General features: G+C 37.5%; 1 protein-coding gene and 1 pseudogene across 1 annotated transcript; both read left to right on the top strand.

Annotated features, from left to right (window-relative positions):
* Positions 1 to 975: 975 nt before the first annotated feature.
* On the top strand, positions 976 to 1905 carry LOC133046181 (olfactory receptor 4C6-like). The gene has a single exon (XM_061129111.1). The coding sequence runs from the start codon at positions 976 to 978 to the stop codon at positions 1903 to 1905; it is 930 nt and encodes a 309-aa protein (XP_060985094.1).
* Positions 1906 to 19079: 17174 nt separating this feature from the next.
* LOC133046180 (olfactory receptor 4C15-like) lies at positions 19080 to 20722 on the top strand (annotated as a pseudogene).
* Positions 20723 to 21223: the final 501 nt, after the last annotated feature.

Raw genomic sequence — 21223 nt, 5'->3', positions numbered from 1 at the left:
TTTTCAGTATATCTTTCATATTGAGTACTCAACATTATACTAAAAGAAGCAATATAGGTTGCTGTTGGTATTGATTTTGATGCAGGAAAACCTGGACTTGAACTTGCCTTCAGTGTTTATTATCTTTGGGAACTTACTGTCATTTTTTCACCTATTTTTGCCTCAGTATTTTATCTCTAAAATGAAGAAAATGCCTCATGGGATAGTCTGGTGCCTGATACACAAGAGAGATTTATTGAATAGTCACAGTATGCAATAATAATCCAATCTGACAGGAAGAAATACAGATGAAAAGAGTATATTTCTTAGTAAGTGGAGAGGCCTTGGGATATGACCTACCTGCTTTTCAGGCTCTTCAACTAGAACATTCTAGTAATCAATAAGAATATGAAGCAAATGAGCTGAAATAAAATGATCTGAGGTTACTAGGCATGTCCAGCGATACATTAAGGTCAGCTTCCTAGCTTGAGGTTCCTAAAAGGCAGCAGCTGAGAGGACTTGTGTGTAGGTAGCTCGTTTTGGAAAGTAAAATGAAGGCAGTGAATGGGGGAGAGTTAAAACAGAGGAGCAAATCTGAATCTTAGATTGTGCTAGTCTGGTTGCCATTTATCCACTGGCTCCTACTGACTGGTGATCTAGGATTTCCTAAAGATATGTTAGTTCTCCATATTGCCACATGGTTGACACCCCAGGGTGATGAAGCAGGGTCTTCTAAGTGTCTCAAGCAGCAAGTGTCAGAAAAGCAAGAGATACACTGGTGAGGGGTGATGTATGAGGAATAACAAGGTGTTATCAGAATACGATTGTTTGCAGCAAATTGCTGTACTGGTGGCTGAAGGAAAAGGTAAACCAAGAGGGTGTGAGAGAGAGTCCAAAAAATAAAAATCCCAAATTAGTAATAATTACTAATTTAGAATAATATTCTTTTGTGGATTTTCCAGCTCAGAGAGAGAAGCTTACATCAGCCCGCAGTAAATGGGGAATCCCAACAATGTGACGGAATTCATTCTTCTGGGCATTGCAAAGAATCCAGAGCTGCGGAGAATACTCTCTGCCGTGTTTCTAATCATGTATGTGTCCACCGTTTTGGGGAACCTCTTCATTGTGGTAACTGTGGTCACAAGTCAGGGTCTGAGATCACCCATGTATTTTTTCCTTACGTCCTTCTCCCTCACGGATGTTACCTACTCTTCCGTCGTTGCCCCCAAGATGATCGTGGACTCCCTCTCTGAGAGCACTGTCATCTCCCTCAAAGCCTGCATGGCCCAGCTCTTCATTGACCACTTCTTTGGTGGAGTGGGCATCATCCTTCTCATCGTGATGGCCTATGACCGCTATGTGGCTATCTGTAAGCCCCTTCACTACATGACCATTATGAGGCCTCGTGTGTGCTGCCTACTACTGGGAGGGTCATGGGTGGGGGCATTTACCCATGCAACAGTACAGCTTCTCTTCATGTATCAAATTCCCTTCTGTGGATCTAACATAATTGATCATTTTATGTGTGATTTGTTTCCATTGCTGAAACTGGCTTGCATGGACACCCGCATCCTGGGTCTCTTAGTCATCCTCAACAGCGGGGTGATGTGTGTCACCATCTTCCTCATCCTCATCACTTCCTATGTGGTCATCCTCTGCTCCCTGAAGTCCTGCAGCTCCAAAGGGCGGCGTAAAGCCCTCTCCACCTGTGGCTCCCACCTCACTGTGGTCATCATGTTCTTTGTACCTTGTATTTTCTCGTACGTGAGGCCTGTGGTCACTTACCCCATAGACAAGGCAATGGCTGTGTTCTTTACCATCGTTGCACCCATGTTAAATCCCCTGATCTACACCTTGAGGAATATGGAGGTGAAAAATGCCATGAGGAAACTCTGGCTGCAACAAGGGGCCTTGTGTGGTCATTAGCTTACATGCTAAGAGCAATTCTTCCTTACAAGGACAGTGTGCTTTTACCCTCCCATTCATTTCCATCTATTGAGGATACAGTAGTCACTGGCATCATTTAATCATGCAAATCAGGCTAAGATCCTATAATCCTGTTACTCCCCACCTCTCCATTGCATTTTGTGCCCCATTCCTTTTCTCACAAGGCTCTGCCCACTCTCTCTCTCTCTCTCTCTCTCTCTCTACATTTTTCTCTTTCCTTTTGAATACTTCAAGCCTTTTCTAGTTTATGGCTTTTGCTTTCCTTTGCCCAGTCCTGAAATTCTCTTTCCCAGAGTTCTTCTTCTCTGGCTCTATTTTTTCTTTTTTCTTCTTTGAGGTGAATTGTCATCTCCTTAGACATTTTCCCTGATGACTTTCTTCTAGGTAACTCTTTAACTCTTCATCTGATTATAGCCTTAGTATCAATGCCAGAAACTAAACTTTAGCAATTATTTCTTGGCTTTTATTTTCTGTTTTCCCTTCAACAAATTTGTAATCCCTGTAAGGTCAGAGATTGTGTTTATTATTTCACGCTGTGCTTAATAAATATTGTTGAATGAATATAAGTCAAAAAGTAAGTTGCTTTTTCTTAATACAAATTAATGCCAAAAAACAAGGGGTGTATATATATATTATATAAATATAAGAATTAGAATTATATAAATATAAGAATATATATATTATATAAATATAAGAATGTTTCCAAGTCGGTCTTTTGTGGAAAGGAAGCAAATGCAACTTCAGATTAGTACTTTACTTAGTAGTTTACTATTTAATAAGGGCTACAGCACTGCCAAAATTCTCTGCTACTGTTATTTCTCCTTTAAAGAGGCAGAATAAGAATCACTCACACTGGGAGTCAACATACTTCAGAATCTAGTGTCTGTAGCTATGCCCTTTATGAGAAAAAAGTAACTCTATAAAGACCTAAATTTTTCTTTAACTGTGGGAAAATTTTTCTTGCTATTACATCATAGAGTTGGATTTGAAAATCCAAATGGCATTTCTTTTCCTCCAGATTTGCTTTGCCTGTCACTAGAGAGATACTGATCCCTTTTAAACTGCCTCCCTAACCTAGCATATGGGAAATCTAATGTCTTAGACTAAATTAGCATTCCGTTATAGTTTTCTTAATTTTTAAAAATACTTAGCATATATTATAGAAATAATTACAATATCAGTCATAGTATTTCAAGCAAGGACAATATTTAAGCCAGTATTTACTTGTATACACAAAAATGTGTGTATGCAGTAGATATTTCATGTTAATTATTGTCAGTTATTTTTGAAAACTATGAGGTTCATTTATTTACTGAAGAATATTTGCTTACTTTGTATGAAGTGTCAGATACTCTTTAAGATCAGGGTACACAGTCATGAATAAGGTGATGCTGCTCTTTTACCTTGGGGTTGACGTTCTAGTGCAGGAGACAATACATAGAAATGAAAATAAATTCATGAAATGTTAACTGATTGTCAGAAACTGTGGTGGAATGATGCCTATGTGACCAGACAACTTCAGTTAGGTGGACAAGGAAGCTTTTCTGAAAAGTTACTTCTAAACTGAGACCTAAATGATGAGACAGAATGATCTTTAAGCACATCAGTGAGAAGAGCATTTCAAGGGACTCCTGAAAAGCTTGTGAAAAACTTATAAGTTAGAAGCCAGCCTGAATAGAAGAAGGCCAAGATAATCAGAAATGATTCTCTGATCATTTCTGGCCAAGAAATATAAATGCATGTTGCCCATCCTGCATTTACTCCTGACAATTTCAAAGTTTGGTTTCTTTGATTTTCTAGCAATCAATCATCTCTTCACCTTCTGATCCTTAGGTGAACTATCCCTAGCTGAGCCCTTGCCTACCCTTTCCCACCACATTGGCCATTCTCTGCCTTGAATTTCCAAGCACATACTCAGGTCCCCTGTAATCCAGTATCTGCTCTGATGGGCTACTTCTCTGCTTCTCTGCCTGATCTCAATGATTACCACCTCGCAGTTAATCACCACTCCTATAGCCAAGTATAAAACTCAGCAAACTGAAGAAGGTTGAGAGCCTGCACCTTATGACAAGCTGGCCTAAAATCACTTTACTCTGGACTCCTTTATTTCTGTTATCATTGATTGAGAGTGTGGGTGGGGATTAATTCTATACGTAAGAAAAAAAAAAAAAAAACTGTGTATAATAAATATTATAAGAAGCCCAGACCTGTGCAAGAATATGGCTGCAAAGGCTTAAAAAGAAGAAGAAGAAGAAGAAATGCAAAAATGCATAATGGCTCTCTGAGGAGGCCTTACAAAGAGCTGTGAAAAGAAGAGAAGTGAAAAGCAAAGGAGAAAAGGAAAGATATTGCCATTTGAATGCAGAGTTCCAAAGAATAGCAAGGAGAGATAAGAAAGCCTTCTTCAGTGATCAATGCAAAGAAATATAGGAAAATAATAGAATGGGAAAGAATAGAGATCTATTCAAGAAAATTAGAGATACCACGGGAACATTTCATGCAAAGATGGGCTCAATAAAGGACAGAAATGGTATGGACCTAACAGAAGCAGAAGATATTCAGAAGAGGTGGCAAGAATACACAGAGGAACTGTACAAAAAAAGATCTACATGACCCAGATAATCACGACAGTGTTATCATCACTCACCTAGAGCCAGACATCCTGGAATGTGAAGTCAAGTGGGCCTTAGGAAACATCACTAAGAACAAAGCCAGTGGAGGTGATGGATTTCCAGTTGAGCTACTTCAAATACTAACAGAGAATGCTGTGAAGGTGCTGCAATCAATATGCCAGCAAATTTGGAAAACTCAGCTGTGATCATAGGACTGGAAAAGGTCAGTTTTCATTCCAATCCCTAAGAAAGGCAATCCCAAAGAATGCTCAAACTACCACATAATCACACTCATCTCACACGCTAGTGAAGTAATGCTCAAAATTCTCCAAGCCAGGGTTCAGCCAAAGCTGGTTTTAGAAAAGGCAGAGGAACCAGAGATCAAATTGCCAACATCTGCTGGATCATCAAAAAAGCAAGAGAATTCCATAAAACATCTATTTCTGCTTTATTGACTACACCAAAGCCTTTGACTGTGTGGATCACAATAAACTGTGGAAAATTCTGAAAGAGATGAGAATACCAGACCACCTGACCTGCTTCTTGAGAAACCTGTATGCAGGTCAGGAAGCCACAGTTTGAACTGGACATGGAACAACAGACTGGTTCCAAATAGGAAAAGGAGTACGTCAAGGCTGTATATTGTCACCCTGCTTATTTAACTTATATACAGAAACACTGGGCTAGAAGAAGCACAAGCTGGAATCAAGATTGTCAGGAGAAATATCAGTAACCTCAGATATGCAGATGCCACCACTCTTATGGCAGAAAGTGAAGAAGAACTGAAGAAACTCCGGATGAAAGTGAAAGAGGAGAGTGAAAAAGTTGGCTTAAAGCTCAACATTCAAAAAACTAAGATCATGGCATCTGGTCCCATCATTTCATGGCAAATAGATAGGGAAACAGTGGAAAGAGTGGCTGATTTTTTTTTTTTGGGGGGGGGGGAGGGGGGGGCTCCAAAATCACTGCAGACGGTGACTGCAGCCATGATATTAAAAGATGCTTGCTCCTTGGAAGAAAAGTTATGGCCAACCTAGACAGCATATTAAAAGGTAGAGATATTACGTTGCCAACAATGGTACATCTAGTCAAAGCTATGACTTTTCCAGTGGTCATGTATGGATGTGAGAGTTGGACTATAAAGAAAGCTGAGCATCAAAGAATAGATGATTTTGAACTGTAGTGTTAGAGAGAAGACTCTTGAGAGTCTCTTAGACTACAAGGAGATCCAACCAGTCCATCCTAAAGGAGATCAGTCCTGGGTGTTCATTGGGAGAACTGATGTTGAAACTGAAACTCCAACACTTTGGCCACCTGATACGAAGAGCTGACTCATTTTTCAAATGAGTCTGATGCTGGGACAGATTGAGGGCAGGAGGAGAAGGGGACGCCAGAGGATGAGATGGTTGGATGGAATCACCAACTCAATGGACATGAATTTGGGTGAACTCCAGGAGTTGGTGATGGACAGGGAGGCCTGGCATGCTGCTGTTAATGGGGTTGCAGAATTGGACATGACCTAGTGACTGAACTGAACTGAAGATAATCAGTGGACAGGAGGGAATGTGATACAAGGTGAGATGTGAAAATTACACAGGTTTCTTCTGATACAAGGTGAGATGTGAAATTTAACAGATTTCTTCTGATCAAGAAATCTGTTATTTTTTTACTTTTAAGTTCAAAATGAATTATCAGCATCAGAAAAATTTTGATTAGAAGAATAATTAAAAATCAAATCCTTCATGTGTTTATGAATAACTCAACAATTTGGCATCAAACATATTTGCTAATGGGCTTCCCAGATGGTGCAAGTGGTGAAGAACACGCCTGACAATGACATAAGAGACGCTGGTTCAATCCCTGGGTCGGGAAGATCCCCTGGTGGAAGGCGTGGCAACCTACTCCAATATTCTTGCCTGGAAAATCCCATGAATAGTGGAGCCTGGTGGGCTCCATAGGGTTGTAAATAGTAGGACATGCCTGAAGCAACTTGGTACGTATGCACACATCTTTGCACAGAGCATCTATTTGATTTTTGCTGCATCATAACAGAGCATAATGTTTACTGGCTGCCTACAATATCTTAAAATTGAACATCTGGATTCACCTAATAATTATTTTTCTTGCCTCGTGTCAGAGAAGAAGAAAAAGCTGCTGACAGTTTGAAATGCTGATCTCTGTGAGAACTTTCTGAAGATCATTTTTGCTATTTTAATTGTGAGAATTGGAAGGTTCATAATGAGATCTCTGAAGCTAAATAATATTTTTGGTAATTCTCCAGCATCAGCGTAGGTCCAGAATTTACATTTTATATTACAAAGTTAAGGCCATTCTGACCATTCATGCTGAAGTTATTACCTGCAATTATATTCCACAAATCTCTTTGCTCTTCTGTAGGTTTACCTAATTTCTTCACATGAAATAGCTTTATTCATTAAACACATTACTTTTCAGCTCACTGCTCACCTTTTTTGTTTGGTTCTTTAATGCTTTGATTTTGAAACAAATCTTGGTCTTGCTGCTTTTTTTAAAGAAATTCACTGTGGATAATTGATTGCAAATAATCTAATTTGTGTATCAGAATTCAATACTATTTATGATACAAAGACATTACAAAGTAGGAATAAGATAGCATTTTAATTTGAAGGAGAGTATTGGTCTAAAAAAAAAACAACTATGGCAAACATGCAATTTATTTAGAGACATTAAATAAGCTTACTTCCTATTTCACTCTGAAAATGTAAGCTATCTGAAGGGAACTTCCTTAGATTATTACAACTACATCTGCCAATTTCCAGCACCCATTCAGATAGTTGCTACCTTCTTACCTACTCTTAAAAATACATTCATTATTTATGTTCCTATGCAAATTCAACAACCTCTATATTGTACACTAGACCTTATTTCCTTCTTGTTTGTGTGAGGGCATTGGTATAAAAATAGCTTCTATATCTATTTTATCTACATTTCACTTTTTATTTAACAATTCTACATCAGCAAAGAAGCAAATCTGTTATACCCCTTCATCTTTCAAGTAAAATCTTCCATTGATTCCTTTTCCTTCATCAGTTACTTTCATTTCATTCTCTCCTCTTTCTTACAGAACACAAGAGATTCTCTAACACTTTCTCCCATTTATCTCCTTCTGCTCTGTTTAAACCCTTTCAGCCACACTTCAGTTAAATTTCTCTTTTCTGGGTCACCAGTGACCTCTATGTTATTCAACATAACTGTCATCACTCACTTCTCATCTTACAGAATCCACCAGCAGTGCTTCATCCCATCTTTCTTGGCACACTTTCTTTAAGCAATGATTCTTTGAGGTTGAGACCTGGAAATCCAAATTCTGACATGGTATTTCCACCTGAATGACTAATAGATTTCTTACACTGGTCCCAGTGACAAAGCATATTTTCATGGAAATGGATATAACAATTCTAAAATTATATGCATGTGTCTTTAAATAAGTTTGGTGACAGAAAAGAATAATAGGAAACTAGATTTACTAATTGTAAAAATATATCACAAAGCTTTAATTTTTAACTTTTTGCTATATTCCCATGAATAAACAATCCTAAATAACAGAAGAAATGGTCCAGACTTGAGTCCTCCATATTTGTAGATTTAATATAAATGCTATAACGTAATTAATTATTGATCAGGATGGAATTTTAATCTGTCAGGAAGCATGGACTACTGAATAAATTCTGAAAGAGCCATGTGGTCACTTAACTCCCCTCCACAGCATCCTCTCATTTCACACACTCTTTGTGATTTTTGCTCCTTGTGTCCTTCACCCTTTTCTGACTTGTAATGTCTTTCTGAATTTACCCTGTTTCTATAACATATCTGTTACATTATCTGCCCCACCCCATCATCACAATATTATTTCTTATCCCACTCACTTCCTCTAGCTGAAGCAAATAATAAAGGATTAAGTAAATCAGGACTTGGAATAAAGTAGAAGATGCTACATGTGTTTTGAAGTAGGAACCAGGGTTCCAGGATTAATTGCTGGAGTTCTACTGTTGAGTCAAAATTTTAAAATATCACCTCTAGGAGAGTGGTCCATGTCAGATGGCTATCCCATGTCAGGAAAGCATCTAAAATTTCATTGAAAATATAATAGCACTTGTTCCTTAATACCATGTACAAAGGAAATCTCAGTTCAGTTCAGTTCAGTCACTCAGTCGTGTCCAACTCTTTGTGACCCCATGAATCACAGCACCCCAGGCCTCCCTGTCCATCACCAATTCCTGGAGTCTACTCAAACTCATGCCCATCAAGTTGGTGATGCCATCCAGCCATCTCGTCCTCCGTCGTCCCCTTCTCTGCCTGTCCCCAATCCGTTCCAGCATCACGGTCTTTTCTAACGAGCCAACTCTTCACATGAGGTGGCCAAAGTATTGGAGTTTCAGTTTCAGCATCAATCTTTCCAATGAACACCCAGAACTGATCTCCTTTAGGATGGACTGGTTGGATCTCCTTGCAGTCCACGGGACTCTTAAGAGTCTCTCCAACACCACAATGCAAAAGCATCAATTTTTCAGCGCTCAGCTTTCTTCACAGTCCAACTCTCACATCCATACATGACCACTGGAAAAACCATAGCCTTGACCAGATGGACCTTTGTTGGCAAAGTAATGTCTCTGCTTTTTAATATGCTATCTAGGTTGGTCATAACTTTCCTTCCAAGGAGTAAGCGTCTTTTAAGTTCATGGCTGAAGTCACCATCTGCAGTGATTTTGGAGCTCCAAAAAATAAAGTCCGACACAGTTTCCACTGTCTTCCCATCTATTTCCCATGAGGTGATAGGACCAGATGCCATGATCTTAGTTTTCTGAATGTTAAGTTTTAAGCCAACATTTTCACTCTCCTCTTTCACTTTCATCAAGAGGCTTTTTAGTTCCTCTTCATTTTCTGCCATAAGGGTGGTGTCATCTGCATATCTGAGGTTATTGATATTTCTCCCAGCAATCTTGATTCCAGCTTGTGCTTCTTCCAGCCCAGTGTTTCTCATGATGTACTCTGCATATAAGTTAAATAAGCAGGGTGACAATATACAGCCTTGACGTACTCCTTTTCCTATTTGGAACCAGTCTGTTGTTCCATGTCCAGATCAAACTGTGGCTTCCTGACCTGCATACAGGTTTCTCAAGAGGCAGGTCAGGTGGTCCTGTATTCCCATCTCTTTCAGAATTTTCCACAGTTTATTGTGATCCACACAATCAAAGGCTTTGCATAGTCAATAAAGCAGAGATAGATGCTTTACTGGAACTCTCTTGCTTTTTCAATGATCCAGCGAATATTGGCAATTTGATCTCTGGTTCCTCTGCCTTTTCTAAAACCAGCTGGAACATCTGGAAGTTCTCTGTTCACATATTGCTGAAGCCTGGCTTAGAGAATTTTGAGCATTACTTTACTAGCGTGTGAGATGAGTGCAATTGTGTGGTAGTTTGAGCATTCTTTGGGATTGCCTTTCTTAGGGGTTGGAATGAAAACTGACCTTTTCCAGCCCTGTAGCCACTGCTGAGTTTTCCAAATTTGCTGGCATATTGAGTGTAGCACTTTCACAGCATCATCTTTCAGGATTTGAAATAGCTCAACTGGAATTTCATCACATCCACTAGCTTTGTCCATAGTGACGCTTTCTAAGGCCCACTTGACTTCACATTCCAAGATGTTTGGCTCTAGGTGAATGATAACACCACTGTGATTATCTGGGTCATGAAGATCTTTTTTATTTATTTATTTACTTTCTTTTTACAGTTCTTCTGTGTATTCTTGCCACCTCTTCTGAATATCTTCTGCTTCTGTTAGGTCCATACCATTTCTGTCCTTTATTGAGCCCATTTTTGCATGAAATGTTCCCATGGTATCTCTAATTTTCTTGAATATATCTCTAGTCTTTTCCATTCTGTTGTTTTCCTCTATTTCTTTGCATTGATCACTGAAGAAGGCTTTCTTATCTCTCCTGGTTATTCTTTGGAACTCTGCATTCAAATGGGTCTATCTTTCCTTTTTTCCTTTGCTTTTCTCTTCTCTTCGTTTCACAGCTATTTGTAAGGCCTCCTCAGACAACCATTTTGCCTTTTTGCATTTCTTTTCCATGGGGATGGTCTTGATCCCTTTCTCCCATACAATGTCACGAGCCTCCATCCGTAGTTCATCAGGCTCTCTGTCTATCAGATCTAGTCCCTTAAATCTATTTCTCACTTCCACTGTATAGTCATAAGGGAATTGATTTAGGTCACACCTGAATGGTCTAGGGGTTATCCCTACTTTCTTCAGTTTGAGTCTCAATTTGGCAATAAGGAGTTCATGATCTGAGCCATAGTCAGCTCCCGGTCTTGTTTTTGCTGACTGTATAGAGCTTCTCCATCGTTGGCTGCAAAGAATATACTCAATCTGATTTCAGTGTTGACCATCTGGTTATGTCCATGTGTAGAGTCTTCTCTTGTGTTGTTGGAAGAGGGTGCTTGCTATGACCAGTGTGTTCTCTTTGCAAAATTATATTAGCCTTTGCCCTGCTTCATTCCGTACTCCAAGGCCAAATTTGCCTGTTACTCCAGGTGTTTCTTGACTTCCTACTTTTGCATTCCAGTCCCCTATAATGAGAAGGACACCTTTTTTGGGTGTTAGCTCTAAAAGGTCTTGTAGGTCTTCATAGAACTGTTCAACTTCATAGAACTTCAAATGAAGTCTAGGTAATTATTAATATTTACCTCTCTGATGAATCACTTCAACACTGCTTCTTTCTAGGGAGTGTGACTAAGCATTTAAAATAGGTAGAATACAAAAGTGTATAGAGGGGCACACTCATTGATATAGACTCTCTGCAGGGACCTCATGATCTAAGCCCCAATTTTCCTTCCAGCTTCAATATCAATGTTACATTCCATCAGAGTAAACAAATTGTCAATCTTTCTCTAAAAAAATAAAAGAGAAAAATTTCTTTAAGGTCTGGAAATTGTACTTTATATATATATAAATCATTATATATATATATATTCAACATTTCTTTTTTTTCCCATTTATTTTTATTAGTTGGAGGCTAATTACTTACAATATTGTAGTGATTTTTGTCATACCTTGACATGAATCAACCATGGATTTACATGTATTCCCCGTCCCGATCCCCCCTCCCACCTCCCTCTCCACCCGATCCCTCTGGGTCTTCCCAGTGCACCAGGCCCGAGCACTTTTCTCATGCATCCAGCCTGGGCTGGTGATCTGTTTCACCCTAGATAATATACATGCTTCGATGCTGTTCTCTTGAAACATCCCACCCTCGCCTTCTCCCACAGAGTCCAAGAGTCTCTTCTGTACTTCTGTGTCTCTTTTTCTGTTTTGCATATAGGGTTATCATTACCATCTTTCTAAATTCCATATATATGCGTTAGTATACTGTATTGTGTTTATCTTTCTGGCTTACTTCACTCTGTATAATGGGCTCCAGTTTTATCCACCTCATTAGAACTAATTCAAATGAATTCTTTTTAATGGCTGAGTAATATTCCATGGTGTATATGTACCACAGCTTCCTTATCCATTTGTCTGCTCATGGGCATCTAGGTTGCTTCCATGTCCTGGCTATTATAAACAGTGCTGTGATGAACATTGGGGTGCATGTGTCTCTTTCAGATCTGGTTTCCTTGGTGTTTAATTTTAAAATTATGGCATATCAAGATCACATATTGAGAGAGGAAAAGCAGATTTTGGATTAACGTATAGTTTTTTGCTCGAAAAACATTCACGCAAAAAAGTTGTTACTCTTTAGTAATCATGACTGTTGCTCTAGTCCCCACACAGTACATGCCTTTATGGATTGATGCTGTGTCTTATCCCAGAATTCATCTTTTGCATTTAGTAAATAGACAGACATTTCACTGCTGTCTGTAAAGGGACTATGTTCTTTCCTAATTTATACAGTTTTCTCTTTCTGAATATGAAGGGAAATAAAAGCACCTACAAATAGAAGCCCAGGAGAAGCACCTGCCCTCCCCCCCCCCCCAAAAAAAAAAAAAAAAAAACAACTAACTGATTGGGGTAATAGAATTTTTACAAACACTTGAGCAAGTCAAACCATAAATAACTGTGTCTTGGGAAATTGTAATGATGGGAAATTTCCATACCCTGAGGGAAACTGAGATTCAATCCTAAGATTCATGACTTCTCAGGGAAACCTCTTTAAATTCCACTTAAAGGTCAAGGAAGAATATTTTCCTTCTTTATGTTTTCATTGAGGCCATGGTGAAGACAGTGTTTGAGAATCAGTAGGGAAAATTCTTTACCACATCTACCAGAATTGCAATGTCTCTGTTTCTTAGATGTAGAAGTAAGGCTTAGAAGTTTTATATTTAACATTTTGACCAGTTGTTGAATGGGTTTTTCTCCATAGAGAGAAGGATATTACCATTACCAGAATTTTCAAGAGACTGACACATGGTGAGATTTATAATTCACATTTTTGTATATTCACAGGTGAGTTGAAATTGTGATGTATTATGTAAAATTATGGGTATTGTCATGCAGGCTACCAAGTTTAAGGCAAGCTGTGGTCTATCACTTAGTTGTGTACATTTGGGCCAGTTTTATAAATGTTTTTGCCTTCAGAATGCTTATTTTTAATTGTGATTGTATGTTCACAAGGTCAAAGGATTTGGAAACCAGTAAAATAATACATGTGTAATTAATTAGATAGGACTTGAAATAATTTAAGTGTTGGATATTACAGCTGTTTGAATACAAACATTTTTGGAGGGTTATGTGTTCCTATTCAAGTCTAATGAAATTAGAGCTATCATCAGTTTTTTATCTTCAAGTTCAATCCAAATGACTATAAAATGCAACATCTGAGTATTTTTCTTAGAGCTAGTCGATAACATTTTATTTACTGTTTCTTGATATGTTATCATTTATCATTATTGTTTCTTAATTTGTTATCATTTAATTATTGTTTCTTTATATGTTATATTTATCATTCATTTGCCCCTCATCCTAGTGTTTTAGATTAAAAAAAAAATGGACTACATAATGCCTATGTAGAATGAAGGTGATTTATTTAGATAACTATTGATATGTAATACAGTAGTTAATTTCCCACAAAAAGCACTAAAGAATGGCTCAGGAAAGGACATGAAGGGTAATAGTGTCTTGCTCAACTGACAGAGCAGGGTCTTCTGATTTTAAATTTGCTCATTTAATTTTCTCTATGTACACTTGATGTCATAAATAGCATTAAATTTCTGCTGCAGAATTGTTCAAGAATCATAAATGGCTGAAGTTTCTAGCTGCCTTAGTGCTAGTTGTTGTGGCGTTTTCTCTCTCTTAATATGAACTAAATCACCAAGACAACAGAAGGAAAAAAGGCTCAGGCATCCATCAGGAAGGGCACAGGTGGGAACATTGAAAGGTTATTTTTCTAAATTCCCAAAATAGTAAAAGTATATAAGTTGAGACTTTTAGGGAAATCAGCAGAACGATATTGAGGGGAGAGTAAAAAATCTGAAATCTGAAGAGAACATATTTCTCAGGCTATAAAGGAAATAATATGCTTAAATAGATGAAAAATTAAACTATTATTGTTGGAGTATATAACAATACTGGATGAAAATGCAGTGGATTCAAGGAATTTAACTTGGAAGGTAATAAGAATGGGTTTTTAATCTATTAATTTAGTATTAACATATAATTAGAAAACTGCATATAATGACATCTTTATTATTAATTTCTCATATAATGTTGAATATTATATTTATTTTAATGCTATTATATAAACTATTATATAATAGTTACATCAACTTTAAATTAGACACAGAAATTTTTATATTATTTTCAGAATGATCAATACTAGAGTACTGTTGCTGCCAAAATTAATGGGAAGGAAACAGTGAGTAATGGTAAGAGTCAGGAGGCAAAATTTCCAGGGTCCCAGGTCCAAAAGACGGTTCAGAGCCCTCAGTTCACGGTGTGAAGGGCCCTCAGCAATCTTCTGTGCATCTCCAACATCTGAACATGTCAGGGAAGGGAAGCCCGTGAGATATTTTCTCAGAAATATGAACAGAACAAGCTGTTTCCAAGAAAAACATATGAAGGGAAAACTGATAGGGAGGGCTAGGCCTACAATTTAGCTATATGTGATTCTTTACAGCAGGAAAATACTTACAGTGTAAGATTCTATGTTATGTTAGTATGTTGGTTCCACCAGTACAAATTAATTACACTGGATAAGTAATAAAATTATCCTCAAACATCATATTTTCCTGAACAAATATTGAGGTGAAAAATAATACGATGTTGTAGGTTTTAAAATTTATTTTTAATGCTAATTTTTCTTGTTATTTCAAAATGCATGTTGAAAATAAAGTCTCTACTATCTTCATACATCATTAATGAATAGGGTTGCTACAATTTTTCATTTAACATGCTGTAAAAATTCTTCACCAATATGTCCTCATGTTATTAGTGTTTTATTCGTAATATATTTTGTTATTAATTTATAGTAGATTGAGTTGCATAAACATCTTATTCAACATTTTTTATATTTCTGATTTTTTAATAAATGATATATTATCTTCCATAAAACTTACATCACTTTATTTCACTCTTGGAATAATTTTTAGGGTTGGGGTTACTTGTACAAAAAATGTAGTCATTTTTATGTCTCTAAAAATATTTGCTAAAACATTTCCCAATTAGATAATATGAATGAAGCTGTTTCATTGCAATTTAGAAGACAACATTTTTTAAAAACCTGACTTAGAAACTTATTTTATTCTCATGATAGATTCTTCAGTGCAGTTTGTATGTGTAAACACTATTAAAAAAAAATAAAGCTTATTTCTATATACCACATCTTCCTTTTGAATTATACATTACAAAGCAGTTTATAGTAACTGTCTTATTTGACTCTCACAGGTCAACAGCTTGAACAAATGGTGCTCTATTTTATTGGAGAGGACTCAGATGCTTTGTGGTTTCTTCAGCGACACATGACTATAAAGCTGTAGCTTCTAGATTTTTTATATTGTAAACTGAACAATTATTATATTATTTTAATTAACTTTTCATTTTGGAATAATTTTAGATTATTAGAGAAGTTGCCAAGATAATACAGTTTCTGTCTACTCCTAAATTATTTCCCCCTAATAATTATCATCTAAAATTACTAGTAGTATATTTGTCAAAACTGTGGAATGAACATTGATTATATTACTCTTAAAGAAGCACAAGATTTTAATCATGTTTCACTACCTTTTCCACTTCTATTCCTTTTCTGTTCTAGGGGTCAATCTAGGACAGCACAGCACATTTAATTACCTTTCAAATAATTTCTAATCATAGACCTTGTGATCATAATCTCTGAGGACACTGTCCTCTCCATTGCCTAAGTATTAACAGTAATCTTGGAAATTCCTTTTATCTGAAAAAAAAAAAAAAGAACAGTTGGTGATTTGTTCATATTTAATAAGCATTTGATTCTAAAATAGTATTTCTTAGAAACTTCCCAGATTAGGGAAGTACAGAGCCTAAGAATTACTTGTTAGATTAATACAGAGCCTTGCTCTTTCTCTCCACTGTTTATATTTGATTTTCTTTGTACAATGACACTACCTGAAAAAGAAGTGGGCTCCTGAGAATCTGGGCTTCCTAGGTGACGCTAATGGATAAGAACCTGCCTGCCAATACAGGAGACAGAAGAGATGCAGGTTTGATCCCTGGGTCAGGAAGATCCCCTGGAGAAGGGCACAGAAATCCGTTCCAATATTCTTGCCTGGAGAATCCCATGGACAGAGGGGCCTGGCAGGCCACAGACCATAAGACCACAAAGAGTCGGACACAACTGAGGCAACTTAGTACCCACATGCACACATGAAGGTCTGAAGACTATAAAATTGTATTCAGGGATTATTAAAGACTTAAAAGTGTTGCAAATTTAAATGATACCATATCTCCATTGTGGTAACCAATAAAACTATTTTATATTTGTGAAAATGTAAAAGAATGAGTAACGATATTTGTAAGCCTAGATCACAGTAAAGCAGAAATCGGGAGTAAAAGGATTGTCACTCTGCTCTGTGTCAAAGGCTCTGGGAGCTTGTTTGCACTTATGGCACTTTTCTCCAGGGCATCGAACTGCATTAATGGTTTTATGAATATCAATATTGCCTTATCTGATTCGTCCAAGAACCTTATCAATAGGTATTGTTATTATACACAATTACAGAATAGAATCTGAGCTCTTGAGAATTTTAAGTAACTTTCCTCATCACATAATATAACTTAGTACAAGAGCTTTGATTTTAACCTAGGTCTCTATGAATCTGGACCTGATGTCTTTATTTCATTTCATTGTCTCTGTATATATGGATAGTCTTTACTCTTTAATATATAGTCATTAATTGATCCAATGATGTTATAAGGTTTGTTTCATGTTCTTGTTTGCTTGATGACATAGCTGAATATGGAGTTCAGAATACAGGCACTGTTTAGGGATGTCTAGTACACTGGAAACAATTTGTTTTAAAGTAAAAAGACATGTTGTATATACATCTGTATATTTGCTAATTTTATTCATATTTTCAATCATTTTTGTTAGCAGTCAGTGTCATTCATAAAAATCAACTCATTTTTAATTCTTTCAGAAAGCTCAATTATTCTTTTACTTCCCTATTTAACAAGCATAGATAGTATATATATGCACACACACACAGACACACACATTCACTTGCCACTTGACTGATGAATTTCTCATATGTACAAGGAAGGACACAATCATATTTCCCTGGTTGTTTAGCAGTAAAGAATCCACCTGCCAATTCAGGAGAAATGGGTTCAATCCCTGCATAGGGAAGATCTCCTGGAGAAGGAAATGACAACCCATTCCGGGGTTCTTGTCTGGGATGAGAAATCCTATGAACAGAGGAGCCTGACAGGCTGGTCAGACATGACTGAGAGACTAAACAACAAAAAAGGACAGTCATTCTTCAAAGCTGTGTCTTGCTATAAGAAATGAAGTCAAAAGTTGGAGTAATATCTGGATGACTATTGGAAAAACTTTATGTGGGTAAGCTGCTTATTTTTTTTAAGTAAGAGAAGAGTCACTAAAATCAATAAGGGCATTTTATCATAAGCAGCAATTTCACGTTTTCCAATTTGACCCTCATTATAACTGTGTGAAATGGGTAGGGAAGTTATATGTGAATCTCCCTACATTACAGTAAATCATATACATTTGAAATAGACACACACTCATGAGTACTGCTTGATCTGATTGGGCCACCTTGAATAAATACTTAGCAATTAATAAAGCCTCAGGCTCTGGCTATAGTCAGCATTCTGTTTCTATTCCTTACCTATGTGGTTACTGTCAGTTTGTATCTGTAAATAATCTGGCCATTACCTTCTAATTCTATATCATTGGCTCTGTGTCCTTCATCAAGAATATCAGTCAAACATGAACACAGGAATCAGGTTATAACCTCTACAGTGACTGGAGACTCTAGAGAAGCCCCTTCTGCTCTGAAACTCTTGCTAGAAAAAATTTTTGCTTCTTTCCCTGTAGAGTCAGTCACTTGCATGCTGGAGTCAGAGGTTCTGCGTTAAAACTCCAGAGCCAGCATCTGTTATTTCTTTTAATTTTTATCTCTTTAAGCATGGACTTTCTACCAGTAAAACTGGGTAATAAGATCTAATGTGGACTGTTTCCTAGCCACTTAACTCTGAACAACTGCTTCCTTGCATTATTTAACTTAGTCATCATAACAATACATATTAGTAGGTATTGCTTATTTTTGTCAGCTTCTATTCTTGTTTTTAAATAATGAGTGTTAAGAAAGTCAGCTTAATGCATGGATATTTATTATGTATTAGTCTACAGCAAGGTGTGTTCCCAATGATCTTTCTTTCTTTTTTTTGAAGAATGAATTAGTTGATTTTAAAGTCTTATTTTTTTTTTTTTTGTTTTAAAGAAATAACTAGGAGTATAGCCATGATCCAAGCACTTCTTCAGTTTTGTCTTATTTCTTCTTGATCTGTAGATAAGGAAGTCACCTGATCACGGATGGCATGCAACCACCCCTTCTCCCACCCATGCACATGGCATGCATGACCAGTAAACTGCTCTTTTTCTTTCCTCAAAACATGGATGTGGCTTCAGAATTCTTGTCACAGTTCACTCCAGGAAACCATACTATTAACATATGACCAGAGTTGGCAGTTGAGATAACAACTATTTCATATCCCCACCCCAGGTGTATCCCTACCCTTCTCCTACATTGAAGCTCTATCTTAAAACATTTAACAATTTATCTAAACTTCAATTCTTCCTGGTATCCCCCTACCACCTTCAACAAATTTCTAGCTTTGTGTTCTTAATGTAAAAGCAAGCACACAATATAAGTCAATTTTTCACATGGATGCACCAATTTGTTGATGACTATGATGACTCCTAAAACTGGTCTGAGACACATTTGTCTTTCTTCTAATTGTAGATTCTACATGCTCACTGAGGTGCCTTTCACCTTTTCCTTGGAAATTATGCAAAACCAAAACTTTGTAAATGAGTTTGTCCTCCTGGGGCTTTCACAGAATCCAGCCATACAGAGAATAATATTTGTTGCATTTTTGTTCATTCACATTGCAACTGTCAGGGGCAATTTGCTAATTGTGGTGACCATCAGTAGCAGCCCAGCACTCCAGGGCTCCCCCATGTACTTCTTCCTGGCTTTTCTGTCCTTCCTGGATGCGTGCTTCTCCTCTGTCATTGTCCCAAAGATGATTGTGGACTCTCTCTTTTGGAGGAAAACCATTTCCTTCTAAGACTGCATGACCCAGCTCTTTGATAAATACTTCTTTGCTGGGGTGGAGGTGATTGTCATCAGTGCCATGGCCTATGACTGCTATGTGGCCATCTGCAAGCCCTCACACTATTCTTCTATCATGAACCGTAGACTCTGCGTCCTTCTGATGGTGGTAGCCTGGACAGGGCGCTTCCTGCATTCCATGATACAGATTCTCTTCATTTTCCAGCTGCCTTTCTGTGGCTCCAACATCATCAATCACTTCATGTGTGACTTGTACCCACTGCCAGAGCTTGCCTTCACTGACACATTTCTGGCTTTTTGGTGGTCACCAACAGTGGGTTTTTCTGCATCATAATCTTCTCATTGTTGCTTGTCTCCTATGGGGTCATCCTGCTGTCTGAGAACCCATAGCTTTGAAGGGCACCAGAAAGCCCTCTCCACCTGTGGACCTCACATTGCTGTTACGGTTTTGTTCTTTATCCCATGCATATTTATGTATGAAAGGTTGTTGCTGAACGATAAGAAGCCAGGATTCTTGGCCTCCAAGGAGACGAATTCAATCCGGAGCCAGAGACAAGGCTGTATTGCTCAGAGCTTTTGTGTAATAAAGTTTTATTAAAGTATAAAGGAGATAGAGAAAGCTTCTGACATAGGCATCAGAAGGGGGCAGAAAGAGTACCCCCCTGGTAGTCTTCAGCTGGATGTTATATAGTCACTAGCAGTCTGTTAATGAAAAGAAAGCAATGTCTTAAAACTCAGAATGGCACCAGATAATTCATCCCAGGCCACAAAATGATTGATTTGAATCTTGTAGAAGGGCAGATTACCATACAAATAGTTTCATTTACATAGATTAGGGGAACGATATCTGAGTATAACATACTGGTTTGTCAAGTAGGTTCTGAGCCATTTGGCGGATTGAAGACAGAGTCTGGGGTACATTAACATAGCTTAAGACAAACATTTCCATACGAAAAAAATGTATTGGTTAACTCAAGGTTTGAGAATAGTTAGCTTCAGGTGAAACCAGGTGTCATGGCAAGATAGCATTTTAAGAGAACCCTCCTTTTAAATTTGTATAGAGAAGGAAATAAAATATCGCCAGTTTGTTTCCTCCTGCCGCTTAAGAGAGATAAAAATACCTGGCATTTGCAGCCTATTTCCTCCATTTGGAGACCCCTGGCCTTCCTGCCTGTTACCCCTCTCATTTATGTATGACCTCCATATTCTTTCTCCTTTCACAAAATGGTAGCCGTATTTTACAGCATCCTAACTCCCTTTTTCAATCCTTTGATTTACACGTTCAGAAATGAGGAAGTGAAAAATGCCATGAGGAAAGTGTGGAATAGGATAATGGTTGTTTCTAATGAAAATTAAAACATTTAAAGTTGAATAAAAAATCAAATTTTCTAATCAGAGAAAAATTTTTTATGGATGAGCATTGTTTGACAGGGGTTGACCTTGTGGATCACAATAAACTGGAAAATTTTGAAAGAGATGGGAATACCACATCACCTGACCTGCCTCTTGAGAAACCTGTATGCAGGTCAGGAAGCAGCAGTTAGAACTAGACATGGGAAAACAGACTGGTTCTAAATAGGAAAAGGAGTACATCAAGGCTATATATTGTCACCCTGCTTATTTGACTTATATGCAGAGTACATCATGAGAAACACTGGGCTGGAGGAAGCACAAGCCAGAATCAAGATTGCCGGGAGAAATATCAATATCCTCAGACATGCAGATGGTACCACCCTCAAGGCAGAAAGTGAAGAAGAACTAAAGGGCCTCTGGATGAAAGTGAAAGAGGAGAGTGAAAAAGTTGGCTTAAAGCTCAACATTCAGAAAACTAAGACCATGGCATCTGGTCCCATCACT

The sequence above is a fragment of the Dama dama genome, chromosome 24 (assembly GCF_033118175.1).
Source record: "Dama dama isolate Ldn47 chromosome 24, ASM3311817v1, whole genome shotgun sequence".
In the NCBI taxonomy this organism is placed as follows: Eukaryota; Metazoa; Chordata; class Mammalia; order Artiodactyla; family Cervidae; genus Dama; species Dama dama.
The sequence above is the reverse complement of the archived record's forward strand: the minus strand, read 5'-3'. Positions and strand labels throughout refer to the sequence as shown.